The 15,000-nt window shown below is 46.3% G+C and overlaps 1 protein-coding gene across 2 annotated transcripts in view; it reads left to right on the top strand.

Moving 5' to 3' along the window:
* LOC106613800 (transducin-like enhancer protein 4) overlaps positions 1 to 15,000 on the top strand; it is a 77,275-nt gene that overhangs the window by 30,985 nt on the left and 31,290 nt on the right. For both annotated transcript variants that reach the window (XM_014216421.2, XM_014216420.2), the window contains exons 4-5: positions 3,230 to 3,274; positions 14,590 to 14,652. In XM_014216421.2, coding sequence (XP_014071896.1) covers positions 3,230 to 3,274; positions 14,590 to 14,652 — 108 coding nt within the window. The remainder of the gene's footprint in view (positions 1 to 3,229; positions 3,275 to 14,589; positions 14,653 to 15,000) is intronic.

Genomic DNA, 15,000 nt, shown 5'->3' with positions numbered 1-15,000 from the left:
GTCTGATTCAGCCTGACACACTGTTCTCTCTTCAGGAACATAAAAGTCACAGATTTCCAGAGAGAGAGAGAGATGGAGAGAGAGATGGAGGGAGTGTGAGAGGAAGGGAGGGGAGGAAGGAGAGAACCAGGGCGGAGGAAGAGGGAGAGAGGGAGGGAGAGAGAGAGAGGGATGAGGATAGAATTGTAAAATGATTGCTCCCCGGTAAGCTAACCGTCTCTATGACATATGATACTGTGAGCTGACGATTTAGTGGGAAAAAAACCAGGAGCCAGATGTAGCTGAGGATTGTGTCTGTTTTAAGAGTCTTAAACCTGTCTGAACTGTCTGGTAACATGGAGGAGCACAGCAACACACACGTATTCACACAGATCGGCTGCTGGGGAACCATCAACATAAGCCCCTCGTAGGCCCAATAAGAAAGGCCACTCCAAGGTCAATCCATTTTGGTTGGGATTTGGTCATATTTCTCCAACTCTGATAATGAAACAAGATGTAAAGACCTTCTGTCCTAAATCTACTTTTAGGGATTTAGTTACTTCGCTATGTGGAGTTAATGCAAAGCTAAAAGTCAGATCTGGCTAGTCTTAAGGATAAGTGAGAAGCGCTTTCTAATAATGTATTACACTAACACACTGATAGTATCTGTCTGTATGGGAGGAGATGGAGAAGTGAAGAGACAGGCACACCTGAGGGACGCTGATGAACAATGCAGTCTACGTGCAGGCACTCACACACATCCCATTTAGCCAAATCACCTTGGATTAGATGCACTCCACAAAGCTTCTTCTTAAGTCTGGAGGTTGCCTTAACAGAATAGTAAAGACACAGGCTGGCTGGCGAGACACTCTGACACTCACTCAACACAATGACTCACAGTGAAATGGAAGGGCAAAGGAGAGCGCAAACACTCTGAGATGAATGGAAGAAGAGAGCGAGAGATGAACAGCAGAGAGGGAGAAAGAAAAGAGCTGCAGCTGGTTGAATGAAATGAAGGAATGCTTTATAGTTGGTTGCTCAAATCACAGTGTGTCTGTATGTCAGACTAAAGGCTAGAGAGACTGATAGGGGGTGGATGTTGTTGATGGCTGTGGACTAGTTAGCCAATGAAAGACATCGTCTCACTACAGTGACCCAGCAGGGTCTAGCCTGAGGGCCCAACACCCTCACACAGACACACACACACACACACACACACACACACACACACACACACACACACACACACACACACACACACACACACACACACACACACACACACACACACACACACACACACACACACACACACACACACACACACACACACCCAAACGCATGGTTGATCAACGCCATCAAGTAAATGCACACAAACACACATTCACAGACAAACCTACATTACCGCGACACACATACACACTCCTTTCTCTCTCTCCCTCATGTTCTGTCTGTCTGTTGCTCTCTCATACACACTGATACACACACAGTCACACACACACACCACACACCCTCCTCGTTGTGGTGGTTGGGTGAGCGATGTCAGCAGGCTGGCTTACTGTTTCTCCGCCGGGCTGAGCCTCTGCCACATCCGCCACATACTGGGCACAATCTGCTCCAGACTGACACACACACACGCACGCACACACACGCACGCACATACCAGGGATTATACACACGGCGCTCAATGAGAATGCACTGACACGAGGGAGAGATTATATAAGGGGGGGGGGGGCTGGCAGGCAGCTAGGGAAAGATGAAGCTATTAAGAAACAGAACAGACAAACCTGCACAACGCTACAACAACTCTGCTCTGCTGTCTGTCTGTAGTAGATCAGGCTTGATAACAGCTCTGTGGCTGCCTGCTGCTGCTGTTGTGTAGTGTTGTGTAGTGTTGGGGCTCTTACCTAGCTTAGCTTGGTTTTTCACCTGAGATCATAAGCCTGCATGGGGATTTTAAGGCCATTCTTTTATATCACTGAGAATGATACAGTGGGGCCTTGGAATGTCTGGAGCAGTGTTATAGGAACATATGCCATTCAAATGAATGAGTGTAGATAATATGAATGAGAATATAGACTGTTTAAAGATGACATGTTTTTTGGTGTGATTGAGCTGGATGGATTCCTTGTGGTAACACAGTACAGTGTGTTTGGGGATATAGATCATGTGTGGATGGTATTTTTATCTTACATTAATTCACCACCACACACACACACAGACACACACACACATACACACACTCATGCATACACACATTCTCCTAAAACTATCTTTCCTAAGTCCATGTGGACTATACAGTACTCCATTCCCACATTGTTCACCTCTCTGCATGGGTCCAGCCATGTTGGTTCCCCATAGAACCTTATACAGTGACTTTCAGCCTATTTACAAAATCATTACATAGCTCTTATTCCTCTATACAGACTGCTCTGTGAAGAGGCTTGTGTTGTCCAGTATACCACTACATTAACATACTGGTCCTCGGTACTCTACTTACAGTATCTATTATGATGGAGAGAAAGATAGAGAATGAGCATTATTAAGAATGGTTAGAGAACAAGAGAGAGGGTGAATTAATAAGAATGGTAAAACAAAATGAGAGATAATAGAGAGAGGTGGAGGGAGGACATGATGAGAAGAAAATGGCTTTTATGATGCTGAGGAGAGGGCCAGAGGAGAGGATTCAGAGATGGACAAAAGAAAGAAGAGGGTACGTGTGTTTGTGCGCAATAGAGACGGAGAAGAAACAGATACGCCAGAGAGAGAGACAAAGTAAGAGATTCAGGGAGGGAGAGAAGAGACAGAAACAGAGAGGAGAGAGAGAGTGTCCGTAGTCAGGTTTGATGGTCCTCACTCTCGCTGCTGTTCATGTGCCTACTGAGACTGGCTTTGTCACAATGACTGATCCTCCTGTCTCTCCAGCCCTGGATGGAAGTTATTACTGCACATTACTGTGTGTACACACACACACACCCACGCTGGCGCTGAGAGAGACAAACAGCCTCATACACACACACACACACACACACACACACACACACACACACACACACACACACACACACTCACATTTCCACCATGCGTACACAAACAGACGCACACACACACACACACACACACACACACACACACACACACACACACACACACACACACACACACACACACGATTGATCCCTTGATTATACAGTATTTGATCTATTACCTCTGTATACTTATTGAATGCTGTTGTTTTCTCTCTCTGCAGTACTATGAGATGTCCTATGGGCTGAACATTGAGATGCACAAACAGGTAAGAGAGATGTTACTGTCTGTCAGTATTACAGTGTGTGTTGTCTGGTCTGCTTCAGTGATGGTCTTTACAGGGAGCAGCGGAGGACAAACACCACAATCACCATCCGTTTCAGCCCTCCCTGACATCAGCCGCTTTCTCGATCTCACACACACACACACACACACACACACACACACACACACACACACACACACACACACACACACACACACACACACACACACACACACACACACACACACACACACTCACACACACACCCTCAAACTGAGTGTGTGTGTGTTCATTTTTAATTGTCCACTGTGGCTCTTATGTGTGTGCGTTTCATATGCATGAATTGCAGTACTTCTCGTACTATCTGAAAGAGTGTGTTTGTCACAGTAGTGTGTGTGTGTGTGGTGTGCATATGTGTGTGGGTGCGTCATGAGCAGCAGAGTCCTGGCAGGCACCCCATGTCCCTGTCTTTTCCTCACATTTCCAGCTAATGTGCCATTGACAGACATGTGGCACATTGTTGCAGAGTGAGCGTTGTGGCGCGTTATCCACTTGACTGACGCCTTCATTCAAGGTGACTTCCAGGCTTCTACTCCGGCGTCACGGACAGCAGTGAAAATGTCTGATGGTGTTTAGCAGAACCAAACAGACCCAGTACCACAGATAGACCCAGGTCTAGCAGAACCCGATAGACCCAAGGCTAGCAGAACAAGCCCCAGTGAAACCAAGCCCCAGAACCACAGATCCAGAGCTAACAGATCCAGAACCACAGAGTGTGCAGTGAAAGGGGGCCATTAGCCAGTAGCCAGGCAGGCAGGGCAGAGCTCCACTGTAAGCTCTACTGTCACCACAGAGGAGACATGAACAGAGATCTGCCTGTACTACTCCAGAAAGGGAGAGGGGAGGGATGGAGAGGGAGGGAGGGGGAGAGGGAGGGGAGGAAGGGAAGGGAAGGTGGGAATGAGAGAGAGGAAGAGAGAGCAGCTGAGGAGAGAGAGGGGGGTGGGACACAGGAGAAGGGAGAGGAAAGCTGAGACAGTGAAAAGAGAGGGGGAGAGAGAGGTGTTGAGCAAAAAAGAGAGAGAGGGGGAGTTAAATAGAGAGAGTGTGATATGAGAGAGAAAAGAGATAGAGAGGAAGGATGAGTGAGAACCAGAGAAAGAGAGGGTGAAAGAAGGAAAAAAAAGAGCGAGAGTGCACCGAGAAACGACAAGGGGAGCTTTGAGCTCTGGCGAGGAATAATGAATCATGAATACATTTAGCAGTATCTGCTCTTAGTTCCTCTCTTCCCAGCCCTAGTCGTGTGCCATTACTCTCCTCATTTTCACGCACAGGGCCATCTCATGTGCTGCTGCCATTAATTGAGCCATCGCGGTCACTCGCTGTCTACAAGGGTCAAGAGTCCCTTTAGCTTCTACTGATCGGGGAGGGAGTGTATAGGAGAGGATTTGGAGGGAATGGGCCAGCTGCCAACAGGGCTACTGATACTAACTGATCTGATACTAACTGATCTGATACTAATTGATCTGATACTATCTATCTGTGTGTGTGTTCTGTTTTCCCCTCCCTTCCTGCCGTGGAGATGGTGATCAGTGATCAGCTATCGCATTATGGTGGCTTTAGATCAGAACACAGCTAACGGTGTGCTCCACTTGTCTGCATCACTGGCTGAAAGATAGGGGAGCACCACTGATACTGTATGTAGGACCACTGAAGGACTAGTAGACTGGGTTTACTTATTCAGTGATATACAGTATATGTTGGCAGAAATTAAGTCATATCAACACGTGATGTTTTAGGTCTGCAGACTGCTAGTTATATATTTCATGCTATACGTTCTCAGAAGTCTCACGGATATGCGTCCAAACGAAGACTCAGTACAGGGGTTGAATATGCAGTGAAATACAGCACATTTGGAAAGTATTCAGACCCCTTTCCTTTTTCTAAATGTTTTTACGTTACAGCCTTATTCTAAAATTGGTTAAATAAATGTTTTTCCTCATCAACATACACAATACCCCATAACGACAAAGCAAAAATCTTTGCAAATGTATTAAAAATAAATAACAGAAATACCTTATTTACATAAGTATTCAGACCCTATGCTATGATACTCGAAATTGAGCTCAAGTGGATCCTGTTTCCATTGATCATCCTTGAGGTGTTTTTACAACTTCATTGGAGTCCATCTGTGGTAAATTCAATTGATTGGACATGATTTGGAAAGGCACACACCTGTCTATATAAGGTCCCCAAGAACGCAGTGGCCTCCATCATTCTTGGATGGAAGAAGTATGGAACCACCAAGACTCTTCCTAGATCTGGCTACCCGGCCAAACTGAGCAATCGGGGGAGAAGGGCCTTGGTCAGGGAGGTGACCAAGTACCTGATGATCACTCTGACAGATCTCCAGTGTTCCTCTGTGGAGATGGGAGAACCTTCCAGAAGGACAACCATCTCTGCAGCACTCCACCAATCAGGCCTTTATGGCAGAGTGGCCAGGCAGAAGCCACCCCTCAGTAAAAGACACATGACAGTCCGCTTGACAGGCTCCTAAAGGACTCTCAGACCATGAGAAATTAGATTCTCTGGTATGATGAAACCAAGATTGAAGTCTTTGGCCTGAATGCCAAGCGTCACGTCTGGAGGAAACCTGGCACCATCACTCCCGTCAAGCGTGATGGTGGCAGCATCATACTGTGGGGATGTTTTTCAGCGGCAGGGACTGGGAGACTAGTCAGGATCAAGGGAAAGATGAACGGAGCAAAGTACAGAGATCCTTGATAAAAACCTGCTCCAGAGCCCTCAGGACTTCAGACTGGACCAAAGGTTCGCCTTCCAACAGGACAACGACCCTAAGCACACAGCCAAGACAACGCAGGAGTGGCTTCGGGACAAGTCTCTGAATGTCCTTGAGTGGCCCAGCCAGAGCCCGGACTTGAACCCGATCGAATATCTCTTGAGAGACCTGAAAATATCTGTGCAGTGACGCTCCCCATCCAACTTGACAGAGTTTGAGAGAGAAGAATGGGAGAAACTCCCCAAATAAAGTTGTGCCAAGCTTGTAGCGTCATACCCATGAAGAGTCAAGGCTGTAATCACTGCCGAAGGTGCTTCAACAAGGTACTAGTAAAGGGCCTGAATACTTATGTAAATATGATGTTTAAGTTTTTTGTATTTATAAATTTGCAAAAATAAAATATAAAACCTGTTATTGCTTTGTATTTATGGGTTATTGTGTGTAGATTGATGAGAAAACAACAATATAATACATTTTAGAATAAGGCTGTAACGTAACAATATGTGGAAAAAGTCAAGGGGCTGAATACTTTCTGTACATAGGTCTGCAGAAGGCTAGTTACATACTATATTCAGTGATGTAATATTGTATTCAAGGATATTGGCCTGCAAGGCACTCTGTTCATAGTTCTACTGTTCAAAGGTTTGGGGTCTAGTTTGTGAAACAGACGCCTCACAAGTCCTCAACTGGCAGCTTCATTAAATAGTACCCGCAAAACACGAGTCTCAATGTCAACAGTGAAGAGGCGACTCCGGGATGCTGGCCTTCTAGGCAGAGTTCCTCTGTCCAGTGTCTGTGTTATTTTGTCCATCTTAATCTTTTCTTTTTATTGGCCAGTCTGAGATATGGCTTTTTCTTTGCAACTCTGCCTAGAAGGCTAGCATCCCAACTCTTCACTGTTGACGTTGAGACTGGTGTTTTGCGGGTACTATTTATTGAAGCTGCCAGTTGAGGACTTGTGAGGCGTCTGTTTCTCAAACTAGACACTCTAATGTACTTGTCCTCTTGCTCAGTTGTGCACCGGGGCCTCCCACTCCTCTTTATATTCTGGTTAGAGCCAGTTTTCGCTGTTCTGTGAAGGGAGTAGTACACAGCGTTGTACCAGATCTTCAGTTTCTTGGCAGTTTCTCCCATGGAATAGCCTTAATTTCTCAGAACAAGAATAGACTGATGAGTTTCAGAGGAAAGGTCTTTGTTTCTGGCCATTTTGAGCCTGTAACTGAACCCACAAATGCTGATGCTCCAGATACTCAACTAGTCTAAAGAAGGCCAGTTTTATTGCTTCTTTATTCAGAACAACAGTTTTCAGCTGTGCTAACATAATTGGGACATTTCTAAATGACCCCAAACTTTTGAACGGCAATGTATATATGCAGTCAGGTCTAGAAGGCTCAGTGGATATAGTAAGTGATAATGGCCTACAGAAGGCTAGTTATAGGCCTACAGAAGTGTCTGTGTGTGTGTGTGTGTGTGTGTGTGTGTGTGTGTGTGTGTGTGTGTGTGTGTGTGTGTGTGTGTGTGTGTGTGTGTGTGTGTGTGTGTGTGTGTGTGTGTGTGTGTGTGTGTGTGTGTGTGTGTGTGTGTGTGTGTGTGTGTGTGTGTGCGTGTGCGTGTTAGGCAATTGTGAATTTGCCCAAGGTGTGGAAATGCTGGATTCAAGGATAAGGTTTAATAGACAAGCAATGGACAGGCATATGCAAACGGACAGACAGACACGTTCCTCTGAGAGGTTCACAGCAATCTGGCGCAGAGTGAAGGACAAACCTCTCGTTATATGCTCATTCTTTATCTGTTTGTTCCCTCAGTGCCAGACCCAGACCAGAACAACAGTCAGAGCTTGGTCAGAACGAACCATACATTATTCTATTGGACGTCATTTAGCTGAGAGTTTGTGTGTGTGAGCGAGAGAAAGAGAGAGAGTGAGAGGGTTTACAAAATGTGTGTGCTCTAGTGTCTGCATAATAAATGTGTGTGTGTGTGTGTGTGTGTGTGTGTGTGTGTGTGTGTGTGTGTGTGTGTGTGTGTGTGTGTGTGTGTGTGTGTGTGTGTGTGTGTGTGTTTGCTCGCTCATGCCTAATTACCGCTAGCTGTCTGCCCAGACAGCCCAGTGCATGTTTCTATGTGTACATATAATGCATATTAATACGCAGCCTCGGCTGGTTGTGCTTAGCTTGCATTATAACCTGAATCCAGAGCTGTGTGTAGTAGAGAGATGAAGATGGCATTATAACCTGAATCCAGAGCTGTGTGTGGTAGAGAGATGAAGATGGCATTATAACCTGAATCCAGAGCTGTGTGTAGTAGAGAGATGAAGATGGCATTATAACCTGAATCCAGAGCTGTGTGTGGTAGAGAGATGAAGATGGCATTATAACCTGAATCCAGAGCTGTGTGTGGTAGAGAGATGAAGATGGCATTATAACCTGAATCCAGAGCTGTGTGTGGTAGAGAGATGAAGATGGCATTATAACCTGAATCCAGAGCTGTGTGTGGTAGAGAGATGAAGATGGCATTATAACCTGAATCCAGAGCTGTGTGTGGTAGAGAGATGAAGATGGAATTATAACCTGAATCCAGAGCTGTGTGTAGTAGAGAGATAAAGATGGCATTATAACCTGAATCCAGAGCTGTGTGTGGTAGAGAGATGAAGATGGCATTATAACCTGAATCCAGAGCTGTGTGTGGTAGAGAGATGAAGATGGCATTATAACCTGAATCCAGAGCTGTGTATGGTAGAGAGATGAAGATGGCATTATAACCTGAATCCAGAGCTGTGTGTGGTAGAGAGATGAAGATGGCATTATAACCTGAATCCAGAGCTGTGTGTGGTAGAGAGATGAAGATGGCATTATAACCTGAATCCAGAGCTGTGTGTGGTAGAGAGATGAAGATGGCATTATAACCTGAATCCAGAGCTGTGTGTGGTAGAGAGATGAAGATGGCATTATAACCTGAATCCAGAGCTGTGTGTAGTAGAGAGATGCAGATGGCATTATAACCTGAATCCAGAGCTGTGTGTGGTAGAGAGATGAAGATGGCATTATAACCTGAATCCAGAGCTGTGTGTGGTAGAGAGATGAAGATGGGCTTTGCTTTAATGCCTTCATTTCCAACACACTGATTTGCCTGTAATAGGATTGGGTCTCTCTCTCTCGCCCCTCTTTCTCACGACCACCACCATCACCTCCTCCTCCTCCTCTCCTCCTCTCCTCCTCCCCTCCATCCTTTAATCCAGGCTTGATCTTAGTGGGTTCAGTGCTTTTTTCTCTGTTTATTTAAAGAGCTGGATTAGGATGAGGGGTGTATGTGGGTCAGCTGGAGGAGGCTTTGGACGGGTCAAACGTCCCTCGGTGTGTGTGTGTGTTTGTGTGTGTGTGTGTCTGTGTGTGTGCACAGCATGTGTGTGTGATCACCGATGTGTGCAACCCCTCTTTGCACATGTTATAGCATATGTGCTGTGTGTGTGTGTCTTTGATGTAGGAGTGTGTGAGTGCATGCATGTGTAACAGAGCTCATTTGTGAATAATGAGGCAGAGAGAGAGAGAGAGTGATGTAATCATGTTGGAATGAGAGAGAGAGAGAGAGAGAGAGAGAGTGATTCATTCCCAGGGAGCTAGCCTTTTAGCCTAATGGGTTTGTCACTCGATCAAAAGTCCTCTGAGTAGCTACAGATGTCCTGGAGTTTGTGTATGAACGAGTGTGTGTGTGTGTGTGTGTGTGTGTGTGTGTGTGTGTGTGTGTGTGTGTGTGTGTGTGTGTGTGTGTGTGTGTGTGTGTGTGTGTGTGTGTGTGTGTGTGTGTGTGTGTGTGTGTGTGTCTATAGGTGTGTGTGGGCACATATGCATGCCTGTTCATATATGTGTGTGAGACCGAAAGCATTATCGAACGTCTGTGTTCGCCTGCGTGGTGTGTCTGTTTGCTTTGTGTGTGTGTCTGTTTGCTTTGTGTGTGTGTCTGTGCAGATCCCCAACTGTGAACGGTACGCTCCAGTGCCTTTCAGACACAAATAAAAATTAGTTGTGTATGTGTACTACCAAAGTGTATGTGCGCTTCCACAGTGTGTATGTGCACTGCAATCGTGTGTGTAGGTGTGTGTGTGGCCAGTGTATGGGACTAGTTGTGTACTGTATAATTGCTTTGTGGTGGACAGGAGTTTAAAGCTGTAGCAGTCTGTCAGCCCAAGCTGGTAAGCTGGCAAGCTGGCAGTGTGTGAATATGAATGTCAGAGTAATGGGTAAGCGCATTATATTGCTGGGGAGCCTACGAGAGATATTGTTAAAAATAACCCGAACTCTGGGACTCAGGCAGAAATTTGCCCGCAGGACTGCGTTTTCACAGATGTCCCGTAAAGGCTTCTCTTTGTCTGCTAAAGCGCCGCTCTATGTGTGTTCTTGTGTGTGTATATTTTATGTGTGTGTATTCTTGTGTGTGTGGTTTGTACGTAGGTGTGTGTGTGTGTGCACATGCATGAATGAGAGTGTTGTATGTCTTTTTCTGTTTATTTGACAGAGCCTCTATATCTGGTTTAGTAAGAGAGGGTGTGTGTGTGTGTGTGTGTGTGTGTGTGTGTGTGTGTGTGTGTGTGTGTGTGTGTGTGTGTGTGTGTGTGTGTGTGTGTGTGTGTGTGTTTCAAGATGTATTAGTCGTATGTACAGGATAAACGTGTGTGTATGGCGGGGGTTGTCTGTGTTTCTGTCTTAATGCTCCATGCCTCTCATGGTGGGCTCTGTTGCTTTTCTGAAAGCATTTCAATATTTCTTGTGTCAATATCTCTCTCTGTGTGTGTGTGTGTGTGTGTGTGTGTGTGTGCTCTGTTCTGTTCTGCTCTGTTTGTTTGTTTGTTTTTCATTGTGCGTGTGTGTGTGTTTACGTGTGCGTGTGTGTGTGTGCTTTACTGCTCTCCTTTCCTCGTTCCCTCTCTCTGTGTTTCTTTTCCTCCTCTTCCCAAATAGAGGGGCCATCAATCAGAGAGGAGAGGGGGGGGGGTGCTGGCTCAGCGCCAGGAAGAGAGGCTGGCACTCTGCCCAGAGAGAGAGAGAGAGAGAGGGAGAGAAAGAAAGAGGGAGGGAGGGCTCGTGAACAGGATGAATAGAGAGAGAGAGACCATGTGAACAGAGGGAAGGGAGAGAAAAAAAGAGAGACAGACAGAGAGTCTAAGTGCACAGAGGAGAGGGAAGGAATAGAGCAGGAGAGAAAAGGAGAGTAAGAGAGAGAATAGGGGTGATAGACGAGGGAGGAAGAGATCAGTTATTTTATTGAATACCTCTGTGGCTTTGACCACAATCAGTGGCTGATTAGTGCATCACTGGTTACTAATATTTGCCTTGAAGTGTTTGCAGAGAGAGGAGAGCAGTTCCATTAGGCAGCAGGGGGAGGGAGATAAGGCTAGACTAGGGCTGTCTGGCCAGGGGCACTTGCTCTCTCTCTCTCTGCTGCTACAGGGCTGAGGGGGACTAGGGGGACTGCTGAACACATGCAGGCAGGCACGCACCCACATATAAAATGAAACACTCACACACACGCACATGCGGCACACACATACACACACACACACCACACACTCTCACCCAGCACAGCCCCACTGGGGCTCAGGGAAAGACACAGCTGGCAGTGCCCAAATACACCGGGCACCATCGCAACCCCATCACCCCCCCATCCTCACTATGCAAACCTAGCCGAGCCCACACCATTCACATTCAACTTTTTTAGCAAAGCTTTTGCATCATGTTATAAAGTAAGTGCTCCAAGAAAGCTTACTGCAGCTTGTCTATGTCATACCAATCATCCACTTGCATTAGTTTCAGAGTATCAGTAATGACTCCTGTGTTTCAGCTCACTGTATTAATTATTACCGTGAAATGATCTGATGATGGGGGAGCACGCTGAGTAAAGCTGTGCAGACTGTGTGTGTGTGTGTGTGTGTGTGTGACTGTGTGTGTGTCCCCCTCAGGCAGTGACAGACTGATGTGCTCCACAGCCTCCAGAGAACTGTGTCCTTGTCCTCCCTCTCATCCATCCATCTTCTCTTCCTCTCTCATTTTGGAGGAATTTAGGGTGATTTGCTGCTGTGTTCTAAATGTAGCCTAATATAGACTAACATCCTCTCCTCTCCTCTCCTCTCCTCTCCTCTCCTCTCCTCTCCTCTCCTCTCCTCTCCTCTCCTCTCCTCTCCTCTCCTCTCCTCTCCTCTCCTCTCCTCTCCTCTCCTCTCCTCTCCTCTCCTCTCCTCTCCTCTCCTCTCCTCTCCTCTCCTCTCCCCCTCATCTCCCCCTCATCTCCCCCTCATCTCTCCCTCTTTCCGCCAAACAAAGAGGCAGCAGTGTTCTGTTGGCAGACTATTTATCCTCAGGTGTTTATTGACCAGCCCTCTCCTCCTCCTTTGTATCCATCCACCCATCCCTCCATCCACAGCCCTGCCAAAACTCCCTTATGCACTCTTTTGGCAGAGCTCTCCCCAACAAGTCCATGTTGTTGTTGCTGACACCTGGCCTACGCTGGAGGAAGAGAAAGAGAGGGAGAAAGAGATGAGGGAGAGGAAGCAGTGCTGAGCTCTGTTTGAAGCAGGCTGCCAAGACTCTGGTCTGACAGATCTAGGATCAGTTGCAGCCATGGTTGTGTTGTTGGTGAGAACAGAGGCAGGTCATCCGCACTGATCTGGAATCAGAATTCCTGGGTTGGCTGCCTGGTCGAGGGATGCCAGTGGCTGCAGTCTACTCTCTGAACAGCTCATTGCTAGTCAACAACTAAATGATTGTAGTTTCTCGGTCTAGCTATATGTATTAATGTTACACAGTATCAATACAGTATCTTGTAGACAGTCCAGTAAGAATACCCCCACTCTGTCTCATGGCCAATAGGAGTATACAATCCCTGTTCCTGCCCCCCCCCCCCATACCCCCTTTACAGGCTTTCACTAAGCAACACAACATTAGTTATCTATCAATACTGAATGTATCTCTCTCTCTCCTCCCGCTTACTCTGTTTTCTGTCTCTTTCACTTCCTCTCTCTCACTTTCACTCACACACACACACACACACACACACACACACACACACACACACACACACACACACACACACACACACACACACACACACACACACACACACACACCAGTCAGCATGCACACAAGCCCACATTATATCATTAACTAGGTTTTCTCTCCCCTTCGAACGGAGCGCTGTATCTATTAGAGAGCTGTGTTGTAGAATTTGGCCTTGCATTGAGATGGGGCTGGCTGTTTCTGACAGGTGTGTGAGTGTATCAGACCCTGTCAGTCACTGTCCTCTCCTCTCGTTTGTCTCCCTCTGTGTGTCAGAAACATGTGTTGGAGTGGATCCATGGAGGGACACAAATACATAGAGAACCATCAGGGAGGGAGGGAGGGAGGGAGGGAGGGAGGGAGGAAGGAAGGAAGGAAGGAAGGAAGGAAGGAAGGAAGGAAGGAAGGGAGGAAGGAAGGAAGGAAGGAAGGAAGGAAGGAAGGAAGGAAGGAAGGAAGGAAGGAAGGAAGGAAGGAAGGAAGGAAGGAAGGAAGGAAGGAAGGAAGGAAGGAAGAAGGGAGGGAGGGAGGGAGGGAGGAAGGAAGGAAGGAAGGAAGGAAGGAAGGAAGGAAGGAAGGAAGGAAGGAAGGAAGGAAGGAAGGAAGGAAGGAAGGAAGGAAGGAAGGAAGGGAGGAAAAAGGGAGGGAGATGATGGGAGGAAAGGGATGAATAGGGTAATAAAGGTTGCTAAAGACCGAGAGAATGCCTGAGTGAGGAAGACAACAGAATGAGTGTGTGCATGTACACATGCATTTGTATTCTTTCATTTGTGTACATTATGTATTGACATTTTATGTGTTTGTGTTGTGTGTTTGTTAGGCTCCATGTGTAGAAGACACAATTCGATGTCCTCACCTAGAAAGAGCATTTTCAATGGGCCTTTGGCAAGTGAGAGATAATTGATGAAATAATGGCATTGAATGCAGTGAGGAGGAGAAAGATAAATGAGAAAGGGAGGGTGTTGAAAGGCCGTATTAAAACTGGAGACTAATAACGCAGCTGGCCTTTTAAAGCCTCTCTCTCCCTCTCACTCACTCACTCATTTGTCTCACTATCTCTCTCTTTCTCTTGCGGCCTCTTATTCTTTCTATCTGTCTCTCTCTCTCTCTCTCATGCACTTGTTGTCGACCAGGTTGGAACCCAGGGCACCTGCATGCCACATGACTGTGTTAGCCCGCTGAGCTAAAGGCATGAGCTTGAGGTGCTAAGATTTCAGGTCCCGGGGAAGGGTTACTCATCACCGAACCACCTTCATCACATGCCTACTAACCTCAATGACATTATTGATTATTATACAAGATGTGAGATGTAAGGGATGGATGAAGAGTCTGTACATTCATTGATGTATGTTTGTGTTGCTCCTGCTGCTTCCCTGAAACATATTACGGGCCTAAGGGAATGAATAATGTACTATATTACCTTGTATGATACATAAGATAAGACTGAAGTGTGTATATGTGTGTGTGTGTTGCAGGCAGAGATTGTGAAGCGTCTCAGTGCCATCTGTGCTCAGATCATCCCCTTCCTCTCTCAGGAGGTAAGTATCACTGATACACACACACACACACACACACACACACACACACACACACACACACACACACACACACACACACACACACACACACACACACACACACACACACACACACACTCATACTGTCCTCTTTACAATGGAAACCACATGGTCATAAGAACATATTGCTCTGTGTTCATCAAGACATAAGAACATATTGCTCTGTGTTCATCAAGACATAAGAACATATTGCTCTGTGTTCATCAAGACATAAGAACATATTGCTCTGTGTTCATCAAGACATAAGAACATATTGCTCTGTGTTCATCAAGACATAAGAACATATTGCTCTGTGTTCATCAAGACATA

Source organism: Salmo salar, chromosome ssa10, assembly GCF_905237065.1.
Source record: "Salmo salar chromosome ssa10, Ssal_v3.1, whole genome shotgun sequence".
NCBI lineage: Eukaryota > Metazoa > Chordata > Actinopteri > Salmoniformes > Salmonidae > Salmo > Salmo salar.
Note: the sequence above shows the minus strand (reverse complement) of the source record. Positions and strands in the feature narration are given on the sequence as shown.